Genomic DNA, 16,168 nt, shown 5'->3' with positions numbered 1-16,168 from the left:
CAGTAGAAAAAAATACACTTTTGTTCTGCATTGTTTTAGATTAGTTTTTTTTGTTTTTAATTACAACAATTGTGAATTTATGTAGCCTCCAATAGCCATCACTTAAAATACTCTCCAACGTGACCATCCCTTTATAAAACGACATATTTCATGTTTCAATAGTGTGGCGCCTCTAAAGGAACGTGGAGTTTATTGAATATTTACAGTAATTCAGATTTTTCTGTATAATTCATGGATTCATGAAATGTACCTCCTTGAAGAGAGTCGAGAGCTCCTCCTCCGTAGTGGAGGCCCCTGTCTCTACCCCGGTTGGTCAATCACCTTGCCTGTCTGTATCCAATTCTTTACCGCAGCACTCTCGGAGAAGGAGTTGCGTTTCGGTTCGCCAGGCTTTGGAGTTAGTCAGAAGAATTAGCTTGCTGAATGAACCTGAGAGGTGACAGAAACTGAGGGGCGAGTGAATGTACGGTTTTGGGGAAATTTGGTGTGTTTTGATTACAACCTCACGCGGAACGTGTAGTAGAGTTTATATTGCTGACTGCAAACAATTTATTAAGAGTGGATTGCGACCCAAAAAGGACTACCGTGCAGGTAACTTTTAACAGTATTGTTTGTTTGAAAAGCGATTGCTTTAAACTTTTATGATTTTTTTTAAAAAAGGTATTGTTCGTTTGCTATTAGGTCTGATTGATTATTATGCTATCCTGTGTGTGTGTGTTTAATGACTAAAGAGAGAAAAAAAAAAACATCTGGCACTGGCAATGTTGCAGAATTAGCAAGAAACTAAAAAGGTTAATGTCGGCTCTCGTAAATTAATCTAATGGGTAATTTATTTGAAACTTTTTAACAAACATTTTCTTTTCCTTTCAGGTCATTGCTTTGATAATGTGGGGTTGAATCTTAATATACTTCCTTTGATTCGCATTTTTTTTTTTAAACTGGTCCCTAGTTCAGTTATTATATGCAAGAAGTGTCGCTGTAGTGTACAGTGCACGCTGCGTGAAGCAGTTAATGCGTTATGCTATGCATCAATGCAGTTGTGGGTTTGTGAATAAAACAAAAGTATGAGCTCGAATTAAGTCATTTTCACAATTTAGCAATAGACTACGCAGAGGTAACTCAACAAAACTTTGTAAAACAGACATTTTACAGTTCCATATACAGTATACAGAAATAAATTTGTATAATTATGATTTGTATAATTGGGAAACTACGTCCTTCTAACCAGTTCAATGTGAAATACCACCAAGCTAATTTAGAAACAGTCCGTAGATATATTTAGTGAATAGGTTTAGTAAGCAGTACAAAACATGAACTGTAACTATAAATTATCAGTGCAGTAAAACAGCAATAATTGTGTTCTGACATCACAAAGTCTTAAATTATGATGCTAAAACAGTGTTTGATCACCTTCTCTTGCTGTATTCCAGTTTTGCAAACTAGACAATGATTATAGACTTAATAGAATTAGTTTTCTGAATATGTATTATATATTCTGGTATTTAAGAAAAATAGCTTTCTGGTCGTTTCTAAAATATCGCTTTACATTATGATTTTATTCAGCCTAATCCTTCAAGGCAGCACGGCACCTTTTTTAAGGTGACCCGACTTTTAAAACAAGTAATATATCCTACTTTGTCATGCATAAACTAATGTTAGTTATGGATTGACTATTAGATTAAATGTCAGACCTATTTATTAAATGTATTTATGTATTTATTAAATATTAGATTACAGTAGATTGAATGTGTGTCCCGACATGCTAAATTGTTATTACACTCACTTCCATGAATATACACAGTATAAAAAGCTTTCCTACATGTAGTACAATAGACATCATGTTCATTATTAAGCCCCAGTAGGCTAACAATTAATGTGGGGATTACAGTAGACTCGGCCAGTAGTCTGAATTTAACTTTTATCTGAACCATTGTATCATATAATGAGATGCATGTGCATAGCTGTAGACACCAAACATTAAAACATCACAGTTCTGAGATGAATGTGTAAATGTGTTTTTTTGTTTTGTTTAGTTTTTTTGGTTCAAATGTAAGGACCAAGATATCAAACAAAGACCATGCATTTTAGTATGGTACAGATCACAATCAGTATTCTGTACAAATGTCTCATCAGAACAGCTAGTCCCTACTTTTTGGACTAGTAAAAGTATACTGTATTTATTTGAACCCTATAACAGCCTTCATTATAACAAACCTTGGGCTAACGTACCTGCACCCTGAACCCCAATTTAAAAAAAATAAAAATAAAAGGCAATATAAACACACACTGTCAACATCCCGGTCTGTACGCACGGGATGCCACCTCCGCAGTGAAGTCAACTCTTCTGTCTTAATAAAAAGAGCGTGCTGTGTAACTATGCCTCCGAAAGGAAAATCATTTTATGTTGCAACAAAGCTGCAAACTATATTGATCAGGGAGTAACACAGGCATATCTCTGTCGTGAATATAGGTTTTCAAAAAGTACTGTTTTTTTTTGGCTTGTTCAGCAACCATGCGATAAAGCAAAATTGATTTAAAGAAAAAAAGCAACAACAGAAAACTTGAGAATCTGATGAACTTTTCATGTCAGGTTGATTTGGAATAAAAGATCAGTTTGGGATTCTTGCATGTTGAATTAAGATTTGGTGCACTTTGAAACGATTCATGTCAGATTGATTTTGAATAAAAGTTCAACCTCAGTTCGTCCTATCGGCTATTTTGATTGCCCTTTTGCTATAACGAACCCCTCGATATAACGAACAAAAGGCTTGGATCCTAACAGGGTAGTTATAGCGAGGGTGTACTGTATATACAGTACTGTGCAAAAGTTTTAGGCAGGTGTGAAAAAATGCTGTAAAGTAAGAATGCTTTCAAAAATAGACATGTTAATAGTTTATATTTATCAGTTAACAAAATGCAAAGTGAGTGAACAGAAGAAAAATCTACATCAAATCAATATTTGTTGTGACCACCCTTTGCCTTCAAAACAGCATCAATTCTTCTAGGTACACTTGCACAAAGTCAGGGATTTTGTAGGCATATAGTCAGGTGTATGATTAAACAATTATACCAAACAGGTGCTAATGATCATCAATTCAATATGTAGGTTGAAACACAATCATTAACTGAAACAGAAACAGCTGTGTAGGAGGAATAAAACTGGGTGAGGAACAGCCAAACTCAGCTAACAAGGTGAGGTTGCTGAAGACAGTTTACTGTCAAAAGTCATACACCATGGCAAGACTGAGCACAGCAACAAGACACAAGGTAGTTATACTGCATCAGCAAGGTCTCTCCCAGGCAGAAATTTCATGGCAGACAGGGGTTTCCAGATGTGCTGTCCAAGCTCTTTTGAAGAAGCACAAAGAAACGGGCAACGTTGAGGACCGTAGACGCAGTGGTCGGCCAAGGAAACTTACTGCAGCAGATGAAAGACACATCATGCTTACTTCCCTTCGCAATCGGAAGATGTCCAGCAGTGCCATCAGCTCAGAATTGGCAGAAAACAGTGGGACCCTGGTACACCCATCTAGTGTCCGGAGAAGTCTGGTCAGAAGTTGCCTTCATGGAAGACTTGCGGCCAAAAAGTCATACCTCCGACGTGGAAACAAGGCCAAGCGACTCAACTATGCACGAAAACACAGGAACTGGGGTGCAGAAAAATGGCAGCAGGTGCTCTGGACTGATGAGTCAAAATTTGAAATATTTGGCTGTAGCAGAAGGCAGTTTGAATGAGTGTCTGCAGGCAACAGTGAAGCATGGTGGAGGTTCCTTGCAAGTTTGGGGCTGCATTTCTGCAAATGGAGTTGGGGATTTGGTCAGAATTAATGGTCTCCTCAGTGCTGAGAAGTACAGGCAGATACTTATCCATCATGCAATACCATCAGGGAGGCATCTGATTGGCCCCAAATTTATTCTGCAGCATGACAACGACCCCAAACATACAGCGAAAGTCATTAAGAACTATCTTCAGCGTAAAGAAGAACAAGGAGTCCTGGAAGTGATGGTATGGCCCCCACAGAGCCCTGATCTCAACATCACATGAAGAGAGAGAAGCAACTGAGGCTGCCTAAATCCACAGAAGAACTGTGGTTAGTTCTCCAAGATGTTTGGGCCAACCTACCTGCCGAGTTCCTTCAAAAACTGTGTGCAAGTGTACCTAGAAGAATTGATGCTGTTTTGAAGGCAAAGGGTGGTCACACCAAATATTGATTTGATGTAGATTTTTCTTCTGTTCACTCACTTTGCATTTTGTTAATTGATAAATATAAACTATTAACATGTCTATTTTTGAAAGCATTCTTACTTTACAGCATTTTTTCACACCTAAAACTTTTGCACAGTACTGTACATTTGTTTAAATGTAACAAATGACTAAATGTATTGTATTAAAACACTGTTCTTTAATTCACCATTAGTTTTCTTTTTCTATTTGTTCGCACTTGTAATGTGCTGCCATAGGCAAACGTGAAACTTGGTTTATATCATGACCCGCTGTATATCACGAATTATCCAGCACTCCGACCAGGAGCCGCAGACTCCTCTGCCTTCCCAGACTGCCCCCCAACCCAAGTTGGAGGCATCTGTCATCACAACTTGGCAGTTGAAAACCACTCCCATATGTACACCCTTGCGCAGGTGAGAGGTCGTCCTCCCCAAGCGTAGGGCTGCCAAGCACGTATGAGACACCATCAGCCGACGGTGCCTGTCGCTCTTGGGATGTAGGTGGAACACATTGAGCCACGCTTGTAGAGGATGCATGCGAAGTAGACCCAGCTGAATAGCCGATATGGCTGCGGCCATCAGACCCAACAGTTTCTGGCACAATAGGAGGGTGATGAAACAGGGAGAGGCAACCCTGGATAGCTGCAACACTGTCGCCCAAGAGGTATGCGCATCGTACTGGAGTCCAGCTGGAGCCCCAAGTACGTTGTGCACTACACCGATGTAAGCCTGCTCTTTGCATCGTTGATGGTGAGGCCTATCCTCGCCAGATGCTCTGTCACGACCGCCATGTGGCCCACTGTTCCTTCTCGCAACTGGGAACAGATAACCCAGTCGTCGAGATAGTTTAATCCTCTGCAGCCGCAGGTGGGCCAGGATAGTGTCCACGCACTTTGAAAGCATACAAGGAGCTAGGGAGAGGCCGAATGGCTGCACAGTGAACTCGTAAACGCTTCCCTAAAAGGTGAAGTGGAGATAATTCCTGTGCTCTGGATGAATGGGAACACGAAAGTACACATCCCGTAAGTCCACGGTGGTGAACCAGTCGCCCGGCCGGACTGACTGGAGAATGTGACGGTGAGTCAGCATCTGGAACATCCTCTCTTTTAAGAACCCGTTGAGGAGCCTCAGGTCTAGGACGGGGCAAAGCCGCCATCTTTTTTGGGCACCAGAAAATACCTCAAGTAGTACCCCTCTCTGTGGGAGGTGGGGTCTACGAGACGAATGGCTCGCTTGCACAGCAAGGCAGCCACTTCCTTCTGAAGTACCAAGGCCTGGGGAGGATCTGTCACGAAAGTATTCGTGATACCTCGAATGGGAGGAGGTCCCAAGCGGAACTGAAGCACGTAACTGTTGTGCACCGTGGCGAGCACCCAGGTGTCCGAGGTGCAAACGCACCAGTACTGTAGCTTTTGTGCTGAAAAGGGGGTCTGAGGCTGCCAGCCTTCAGGGGCCCTGCTGAGGTTGCAGCGGGGCAGTGTGGGGTGGCTGTCTAGGGCAACGTCTCCTGGGACATCAGTGTCTGGGCTGGCCATGTCCTGTGTTCCCTGTGCCTGCTGGGTGGGGCTGGTTGTTTGCTGCTGGTGTGCACTGTAGGTGATGCCTTAGGTCACCCAGCAGACCTACATTTTGAAGAATTAAGAAAATATTTTGTTCTGAAGTTAGAAGATAGAAAGAACTGTATCAATCCGTTCTATTTCCTTACACAGTGTGCTGTCATGTGCAAAACGTTACTACAAGTCTTTAAAAGTTACCTAATTTATACAACATCAGAAACAAGGTTTTGCCAACCTGGGATTATTGACTTCAAGACCTATAGGAGTTAATTGTAAGTAGGCTTCTAGCCGGTAAAGATGCTGAGCCATCAGATTGACCTTCAGTTTGTTATTACGTCAGAGTATTATGACTCTATGAATAACCCACGTCACTTTTGATCAGTGTTGAAGAGAAGTACTGCAACATACATACAAGAAAATCAGGTTACCTGCTCCAGAAAGACTCAACAGGCACTGAATCTGTGATGCTTGCTATCTTAAAAAAAAAAAAATTCTATAGTCATATTTAAATGTTATTTTAAAATGCAGTGAAACCTTGCTTAATGACCACCTCAGTACAAAGGTCATCCTGTAATTAAGGATGATTCCACTGACTTTAATCTTAATAAACCTTCAATATTAAGGCCACCCCCATATTAGCGACATATTGTGTTGAGGTTTCACTGTAGTAAGATGTTTTAAAATACAACAAGAAGGTTACATCTCTTATTGGAATATATATCAGTCAGTTCTTCTGCGTATTTTTTATAGATCATAAAAAAGAGTTGGCAAAAATGCTGTAGTGGAGCAGGTAAATCCAAAAACTGCATACTTTATCCTAGAAGTATAACATTTCCACATTCATAGTTTATGACTAGACATTTCATTTTTGATATAGTGCCAAGCTAAGTTTGATTTGGCTACCATGGAAACCAAGTAATACAATTACTGGCCTTTAACATAGAATATACTGTACAACCTAGTGGCATTGCAAAAAGCACCTTTAGTTAAATTTCCACTTAATTGTCTCCTTAATTTCTTCTTAAGTTGCAGAAATAACTTCATAGACTCCAATTAATGCACTTTCTTCCAAGATTCTACTGGTATCTGTGTGAGTGTGTGTGTGTCTATCTATCTATTTTTCCAAATAGTGCATTATGTGGAATTCAATACAGGCTTCAGTAAAAAACATAATTGGGGGGGGGGGGGGGGCGATGATTACCGATACCTAGATCAGTTGTATACTACAGCATTTGACAGTAAGCGTTGGACTGTATAAAAATTCTTACTCATATAGCTAATTAATTTGTGTGTGTATGTGTGTGTGTATATATATATATATATATATATATATATATATATTAGTGACCTTTTTTTACTGTGTCCCCTGAAGACGCAGCCTTTTCGCCCAAAAAAACAAGTCTTCCTAGAATTATGGGTCTTTGATGGGTGAGATTAATCGATCGTGTTTTTGTCTGCTTTTGTTTCCCAGGTAATTCTTAAAAAAATAAGCAGGCTGTGCCAACTTCATGAGGTGTGCACAATTTTAAAATAATATAAAATGAAAAGCATGTTTGTTGCATAGCTGTATTCTTTGATTTTATTACTTAAGTTGTGTTTTCCTGTAAAAATGTAAACATTTTTTTAATCTCTGGCCATGTCAACTGTATTACAGGTGGTGTCCAGTAAAAATGTACCTCTGGGTAGATCAATGATAAAATATTGTTCACATTTCCATTTTACTTCATGTTTACAAACTGTACTGTCTCTGTAGCAGTAACTTCAAAAGTCTTGACCTCAATAGCAGTATGGGGGAAAAAATGCTGTGAAAGAATACATTTTTCTTGTGTAACACAAATGATTGAACTTGGCCTAGGGAATCACAAGATACATATGTGTACCGAGTATGAAGCCAATATCTCAAAGCATTAAAGGTCTTTATCATCCAGAAATCAAAAAGTCACACAACCCCTAATATGGAGTCATCTCAGGCAGAACTGGGATAAATATAGTTATAAATATGGTTTGTGAAAAGTAGCTATTATTTGAAAATAATTAAATACATATTGCAGAAAGTAACTGTTATTTGAAAATAATTAAATACAAATTGTAAATAATTGAAAATGATTTAATACAGACTGCAGAAAGTAACTGTTATTTGAAAATATTTAAATATGGTTTGTGGAAAGCAATTATTATTTGAAAATATTTAAATTTGAGTAAAGTAGTTGAAATACATTGAAATACTTTACACACTTCATAAACATGTAACTGTAACATACAGCAGCCTAATTATTATCCTGAATTCTAAGCAGGTTAGGCCTTGTCCTTGTTAGCCACTCAATTATCTTTTGAAAACTGCTCTGTTTCAATTGGATTTAATTTAATTTAATTTGTTTTGATGTTATTGAATTGACTATGTTTAGCATTTTCCTCTTTAGAAGTCCTCCTCAACCACTGTGTGGTAATTGCAATACTCTGTACATAATTATACATTTATAATTAGGTTTTAGTTTTTGATTATTCATTAACTATTTGGGAATATTTTCAAATAGTATTTGTTTAATGCCAAAAAATTAAATATTTTCAAATAATATTTTACTTTGTGCAATTAATATTTGAATATTTAAAAAAATATATTTATTCAAGCATATTTATTTAAATATTTCAACTGTTTGAAATAGTTGGTGTTTACAAATAAAATATCAAATACAACTATGTTTGTCCCAGGTCTGGTGTCCATAGTAACAATGCCTTTGTCAGCTTAACACTATATCATGCTTCTAGAAAAAGGTGCACAATTCCCCTCATATTTTGAGCTTAGCCACTCCACTACTGCTCGGAAAATAGTATGCAAAATCTTAAATAAAGTAGATGTTGTCTTTTAGCTCACTGCTCCATTTTGTGGAGTAAAGTAATTAAGACACCCAAGCTTTTTGGGAAAATATTAAGTCCATGTAATAAATAGAGAGCTATTTATTTTCATCAATGCTGTGTTCGTAGAGCAGTATATTGCATCCACTTTATTGAATTGGGCTTTTGGTGACAGAAAAAGACGCAGGATGGAAATGCAAGACACTGCATGGTGGGGTGCCCTGAGACATCTCACAGGTTGATGGAAAGAAGATCGACCCCTATTACCCACTCTGCTGTGATAAGGTCAAAAATATGATGCTGCCACGTTTTTTTTTTATATTCTTTTTACTCTGAAATAACATATTTTCTTACAAACCCAGATAAGAGGCATTTTCAATACAACATAACTAGGCCATACTGCAGTAACTACAAAATGCTCAAAATTGAAGAAATGTAGCTGATTGAATTTTGGCTTCAGTTTTCACTTCACAAAACCATGCCTTTTCTTTGTTACAATGTTATTGAGCTAAATGTAAATTCAGTCTTATTATTTAATTTACTTATTGCCTTATTACCCAGGGCTGCAGAATGTTTGGTTGGATTTGGTCGGGAGCCGAAGATTATTTCCCCGGCATTTTAAGGTGCTTTGACCACAAATTCACTAGCCTCTCTTCAGTTCTAGGTGCCTGTCGTAGAGATATGTAATGTTGACTAGATCAGCAAAAGTGTCTTTACATTAGTAAGTGCTAGTACCACCTTGGACACACCAGTATAACACCAGCAAAACATAGACAATTTGCCCCAGAAAGGAGGATCACCAGAAGGGGTAGATGTTGCGCCTTTCGTAATAGTTGCAAACCAGTTGCAAACCAGTTGCAAATGAGTGGGAATTCTCGGGTGAAATGTGCTAGACAAGCACAATGCTGTTTGCGACTTTTTAGGGAATGCTTTGCGGCAGCAGTTTCTGTTTGCGGTTCAAGCGTAGATGAATATGTAATTATGGGCGTTCCTTCATAAATTCGCAAAAAGGGGGTGGAAATTGTACATATGAGGGTTCTCAAATATTATAATGAGATGTACGAAAGCTGCAGGCAATTGCGACACTTATAATTGCATCAATTTGTTAAGAACTTTTCAAAGCATGTTTTAAAGTCACAATTGTTGCTGGCATTTCCCGCTTTTTCTTGTGCATTGCCAGATGTGCTCAATGCATTTTTGAGGCGAATAGCCAAATACCTATTTTTCCCTAAAAGTAGGGTGTACATACGAGCCTTGAAAGCAAATTTCAATGTCATTTCTGGTTTCCCCAACATGTTGGGAGCAATAGACTGCACTGCCACTAACCCCTCCAGCTCATTCTGAACATCTGTGTAGGAATAGGAAACACTATTCTATTAATGTGCAGGTGGTTTGTAATTGTGCACAATTTAACACTGCACCCAAGAAAATGCAAATTGCTGTATGTTTGCGTTGCAACTGGCCCTTCTTAGTACACCTACCCCTTTGTCTGATCTAGCATGTTTTACATACAGACAACTAGAACTGAAAACTAGCTCCTGAAATCACCTTTCACAGACTTGTAAAACCAGTACGAAATAATAATAATAATAAATAATAATGATAATACAAACAACAATAACAATAATATAAATAACACTAACAGTAATCCGGCTGTTTCTTTTCTATACATGCAGGCACTAATCAGAACTATTTGTTTCTCTTTTATGGTTTTATAATGTTCTTGCTGTGGCTACTGATGGTAATCATCATATAAGATAAGTAATCTTCAGGTTTTATTTTAATGTGTTTTCCTTGCAGGCATGTTAGTATAATAATTCAATTAGCTGTTACTATTTTACTGAACTGGGCTGACACTGGAATGACAGATTGTGTGACGTTTACAGTCGCTACCATATCTTTTCTCTGCAGGCGTCCAGGGCTCAAACACAGTGATGTGATATTGTGATGGGAGTTTTAACTCTTGTACTCCTTGGGTGGCATTGAGTCATGCGGCATTCTCTTGCCATGACGATTGGAGTTCTGTCAAGATCTCTTCTAATTGCTTGCTGCCTGATGGGCATCTTCTGCAACCCGACAATCCCCCTTCCGATGAGCCAAGAGAGGCAGGAGCATGGCTTGACACAAAGCAAAGACGACCAAGTGTCCAAAAGCGGCCTGAGCCAGGCCACGCAAGACCAACTCAAAGAGATCACCAGAATTGGTAGAGAGGAGGCTGCAAAGAATGGGAAAAATAAGAGGAACAAAACTAGCTGGGTTAAACAGAGGCCAGGCTGGAGTAGTCAGGACCTGAGGGTCAAGAACGAGACGCCCCCAGGGGACCAGGTACAACGAAATGAAGAGGCACCAGAGCAGATGGATGAGGCGCCCACCCCCGGGGCCAGTTTCACTCCTGACACCCTGGATGAATATGCCTACCCAGACTACCGTGGGAAGGGTTGTTTGGACGAGAGCGGCTTTGTGTTTGCCATTGGGGAAAAGTTCACACCGGGGCCTTCTACCTGCCCTTGTCTTTGTACTGAGGAAGGGCCCCTCTGTGCCAAACCAGAGTGCCCAAAGATCCACCCTCGCTGCATCCGTGTGGATACCAGTCAGTGTTGCCCGCAGTGTAAGGAGAGGAAAGATTTCTGTGAATTCAGGGGCAAGACCTACAAGTCTCTCGAAGAGTTTAAGGTGAGAACTCGTTATTTTTTTAAAAAACAAGTAGCTTCAAAACACATTTTTCACCTTTCCCTTGTTTATGTTTGCAATTATGTTGAGTGGTTCTGAATTCTGTTCATCCAATACTGAGTTTTTCACATACCTACCCATATAAGCCTATATCTGACTCTACTGTCTGGCCGATTTATTGGGACATGTACGTACTATATTGAGCCTCCTTTTCCCCTGTTCACAGACTTGACACAAAAGATTTATAGCCCTGCTGGGATCACTTCACATCACATGATTAACCTTATTTATATCTCTAATTGAAGACCATGCCAAATCCAATCACGTAGACAGGTCCTAATAAAGTGGCCAGGCAGTGCATTAATAATGTTACTCACATGCTAGTTATATAACCCAACTACTGTAAAGCCATACATATTTGCGAACCTTTGATTATGCGTTTTTTGCGTATGAAAAAAAATGCAAGCATTGTTGGCATGAATATCAAATTCCACTAACAATATTTACTTTGTATATTACAACAGGTCGCCAACATTTCTGGAGCAAAATAGGTTTTATGGGTGTGATTCCGCAAATATTGTGGTCGCAAATATTTATGACTTTACAGCATATCTTTTTAAAGACTATCAGAAAGTAAAAAGCTATTTTGTATGTTTTGTCATTCCATTAATTGGATGAGAGCTGAGCTTTTTAATTTGGCTTTTAGATTTCTTAAATCCTGAATTATTTTAAACACTGAATTTATACTGAAGCTGCTAACTTGCAGGGTTAAGTTAATTTCGACGCCCATTTTAAAGAAATATTTATCTCGTGTTTCAGTAAGTCCATTAAATGAGCACTATGCTCTGTACTACAAACTAAATTAGCAGGTAACAGAAGGATCCCTTGAGTACTGCAGCGAGGAAGCTTCAATAATACATAACCTGAGAGCTAAGAAGCAGTTTTAGTTGGTTACACTAGTGGATCCACTAACTAACAGAGGACCCGTGGCCTTATGATGTTTTTTAAAATACATCTCACGATTCCATCTAATAACTGCATGTTTAATTATCCTCTGTAGTATATTCTGGGCTTCATTTGATATGTAAATGTACAGACTTTACAGGTTTGAATGTTTTTGACAGTTAGTGTAGCTATATGTTAGTTAAAGGTTATGAAAAAGAAAGAAAATTAAAAGAATGGGGGGGGGGGGGGGGGTCATTTTGCTTTGGGATTTGTTTACCAGGGGGGCCACTGGGAGATGTATGTATTTTTTTTAGAAATTCACAATACACTTTTTTAGTTTTATAGGCTTCTTAGCTCAAACACCAAAGTCACTCCATACAATTATAAAAACCTATGTCACCTCTTAGTGTAAAATTCATGCTACAAATATGGAACAGTAACCCTTGTTGATATAGCTCTTACCCCTTTCACACAGGAGAACATACATGATCTTTTACCATAAACTTTGAATAATAGTTTCATAGTATAAGTTAATGCCTTGGTGACGATATTATAGTCTGTATCATTTGCTATGGTATTTCATGTGCATGCTGTCAATACATCCAGTGAAATATTCTCTAGCTCCAGAAGCATACACACATAAACTTGGCATCGCTAAGTGGCCAGGCTGATGGCTTTATGCTTTGATGTTCAGATGTTTCTGTACGCCTTTGAATGGCACAGAGGGCAGTGTCCACTGTATTGACCAGGGTTTGCATCAGGGGGTTGGAAATAGGCTTAAAAAAAACAAGAAAACTGTACGTTCTTTTATAGTAAATGTTATTGAGAAAAAACGTTTAAGATTATGATTTTTTTGTAGTTTGTAGCCGGGGTTTCACTGGTTAACATTAAGGCTGAAGAACTAGTAATGGTGATATTTTATTGGTCGTTTGTATTTATATTGTATTGGTATTGTATTGTGCGTTTGTGTGTTTCAGGTTTCTCCCTGTGAACAGTGCCGTTGTGAGTCTAGTGGGGAGGTGCTGTGCACACTTGCAGCGTGTCCACAGACTGAATGTGTTGATCCAGAATACGAGCCTGAACGGTGCTGCCCTATGTGCAAAAACGGTATGTTTTATTAATTAAAATGTTATTAAAAACATTTCTCAAAATTAACTATGCATGATCACATTTGAGTGATATGCTGTATTTATGTAGTGAATTATTTCATTTAATTGAGTGAATACACTAGTGCTACTGGTAACCAAAAATCAAATATGGTAAACATGTCAAATCACTTGATTTACAAACCATAAGTCTACCTTGTGCTCTGGTATTGCGTTTTTACTATGTAACCTTAAATAAAATATGTTGCATTCATTTATATTTGTTTATATTAGCACCCCAGTTTTATTGGCAAAAGCGCCCATGCTCTCCAAAGCACCCCCCCCCCCCCCAACAATTCATTTTTCTAATATCTTCCAAAATATTATTTTCTTATACACAATGAAATGAATTAAGTATTATTTGGATATATTTGGTTTAGTGTTTGTTTGTAATAAAAATATATTTTTTTTTAAAGTATTAGGCCTAAAAAGCAACCGGTGTCATAGGGTTTAAGGTCAGAGGAAAGAGCATTTGGGGAATGAAGGAACCCCCGCTTTTATATATTTTGTGATGATAGCATATGTAATAATTACTATCCGACAGTCATGCATTCTCATGAGAGCATGGGATCTCAAGTCTCAAGGTTTACCCCTGAAAGTCACGGTCGGTTTTTCACAATTTTGAGAGTCTCATGGCTGTGCAATGGATGTTGTTGTTTGCGAGGCTGCAAAACATGATACAGTGGTAAATCCAATACAACTGTCCAAGTGTGTTATTTCATTTGGGGGGGGGGGGTCACCATGAAGAGGTGTACATTAGCATTCTATATTCCTGTAGCTGCTATGCAAACCCCCCCCTTACGCCAAAAATAGAATTGCCTTATTACTAATGGTTTGCGCAAGCCTTCTGTGTTTCTGTACACAACACGTCATTACTCGGACAAAGTCGAAGGAGAGGCTGTCAGACTGTCATTGTCTCATTCACGCAGAAATGACCACAGAAATAAAAGAGAAATGGGCATCAATGAGAATTTAATTATTAAAGTTGAAAAAATATAATGTTCTTCATGCTGCCAGTGTCAGTGGTTATAAAGACAATAAAAAGAAAGACACCATATGGTAAGAAATAACAGAACAATTGGAAACTGATGGTATGTCTTTCTCTCTTGATTTCACCTTTGGTCGAAGTGACGGGGAGCACCACACACTGGTTTCGTATTTTTGTAAAATGACGCTTCTTTGTTTTAATAATGTTGACCAGTAATAAAAATCACATTCACACACTCTCTGAAGATTTTATTAAAAGTGAAAATCAATAAAAAAGTATATTAAACTAATTTTCTCAGTATTTACAAATAACTATGTGTAGCTGTATTGTTTTTGAAATTGTTTTCATTCTGATTATTTCTTTAGTTATTCAGTTAATAATAGGTTGTACATTTACCGCTCCATGTCCAAGACCTGGATGGACTTGATTACCGTCCCTTGATGAAGCTGGCTGCACAATCCATGAAAAATTATAACTTATTAGTAGGCTGGCCGCTGGAGAGGTCAGCTGGCAGTAAGATATGTCGTGATGCGAGTGCATTCTATGTAAATACATAGGCTAGTCATTACATAGTAGATGTCCTCTACCCCATCTGTGTGTGTAGTAGCTAGGCTACATAGCCTATACAATAATCATAGCCTATACGTTATATGCATCTGTGTGTGGGGTTGAGCGAGTGCAGCTTGCTTATTGTGACAGGAATGGACGAGGGTCTGACGTCACGGCAGAAGAAGGGACCACAACAACAAAAAGGTATTGTGCAGTGGCGCGGGCGCCGTTTTATTTAATGAATCCAAAAATAAAATAAATATTTAAACAAAAGAACACTTGCTCACAGAGCAAAATAAAAGGGTAAACAAAAACAAATCTCGAACACAAAATCCAAAATAAATAAACCTTAAACCATACAGGTCAGGCTGGGCAGTCGCTGTCACTGTTCCTGTATGCTATGCTTTAGTTTCGTTTTTAATCCTCTCGCTCTCCGTCTCTATCGCCCACCTAAAACACCCACCCTGAACTGGAGAGCTGCAGGCTTTTTATATTCAGGTGACCATCTCCCGATTAGCAACTAAATTAATCACTTAATTAATTCGGGAGATGGCCACCTTCTGCACGAGTATTTTTCATTACACCTGGCAGAGGACGAGCACCGATCTCGCCTCTGCCAGGACACGTTTTAAAAATAAACAAAACAATAACACGGCGCTACGCCGTCATTTAATCAAAACAAAACATACGGCGCTCGCCGACATAAATACAATACACTAAAAATAAATAAACAATACAAAACAATCTGCACAGGGGCGGAGGGGGAGACCCCGATCTAAAAATAAATAAACAAACAATATACAGGGCTGCTCGCCCTGTTACATTATGTTTTCTCATTGGTTGATAGCAACGCGGCAAATAAAAAGTTTGCTCTGTGAGCAAAAAGAAATATCCGCTCCGCCCGTGCCGCGTCCGCCCCGCATCCTGGTAGACTATAATGGGAAGCGAAAAAAAAAATCCTGTGCCGTGCCAGTGTGAACGATCCTTAAAGCACACTGTTCTGGTGTGTTTTACAAGCGATTGAGAGAGAAAACAAATCTAAAAGTTTATTGCATGTGTTGTAATCATGTATTTTTTCTTGACTTGGCAGGAGTGTATAGGACAGAAATATCAAGAATAATTTGTTAATACGACACTACTGTCAGGGAAATTACTCTCTTAATATTATGGTAGTCTTTAAAAAGGCTGTTGGGATTTAAGCATTTTAACCCCAGTGCTCCTTTAACACCGCAGTGATC

General features: G+C 38.6%; 1 protein-coding gene across 2 annotated transcripts in view; it reads left to right on the top strand.

Moving 5' to 3' along the window:
* The first annotated feature begins 299 nt into the window (after positions 1-299).
* The window catches only part of LOC117435273 (brorin-like), a 48,845-nt gene continuing 32,976 nt past the window's right edge, over positions 300-16,168 (top strand). For both annotated transcript variants that reach the window (XR_004663434.2, XM_059012929.1), the window contains exons 1-3: positions 300-591; positions 10,545-11,306; positions 13,226-13,355. Coding sequence is in view for 1 of the 2 variants with exons in the window: in XM_059012929.1 (XP_058868912.1) it covers positions 10,623-11,306; positions 13,226-13,355 (814 nt within the window). In the remaining variant the exon portion in view is untranslated. The remainder of the gene's footprint in view (positions 592-10,544; positions 11,307-13,225; positions 13,356-16,168) is intronic.

The sequence above is a fragment of the Acipenser ruthenus genome, chromosome 3, assembly GCF_902713425.1.
Source record: "Acipenser ruthenus chromosome 3, fAciRut3.2 maternal haplotype, whole genome shotgun sequence".
Classification (NCBI taxonomy): domain Eukaryota; kingdom Metazoa; phylum Chordata; class Actinopteri; order Acipenseriformes; family Acipenseridae; genus Acipenser; species Acipenser ruthenus.
The sequence above is the reverse complement of the archived record's forward strand: the minus strand, read 5'-3'. Positions and strand labels throughout refer to the sequence as shown.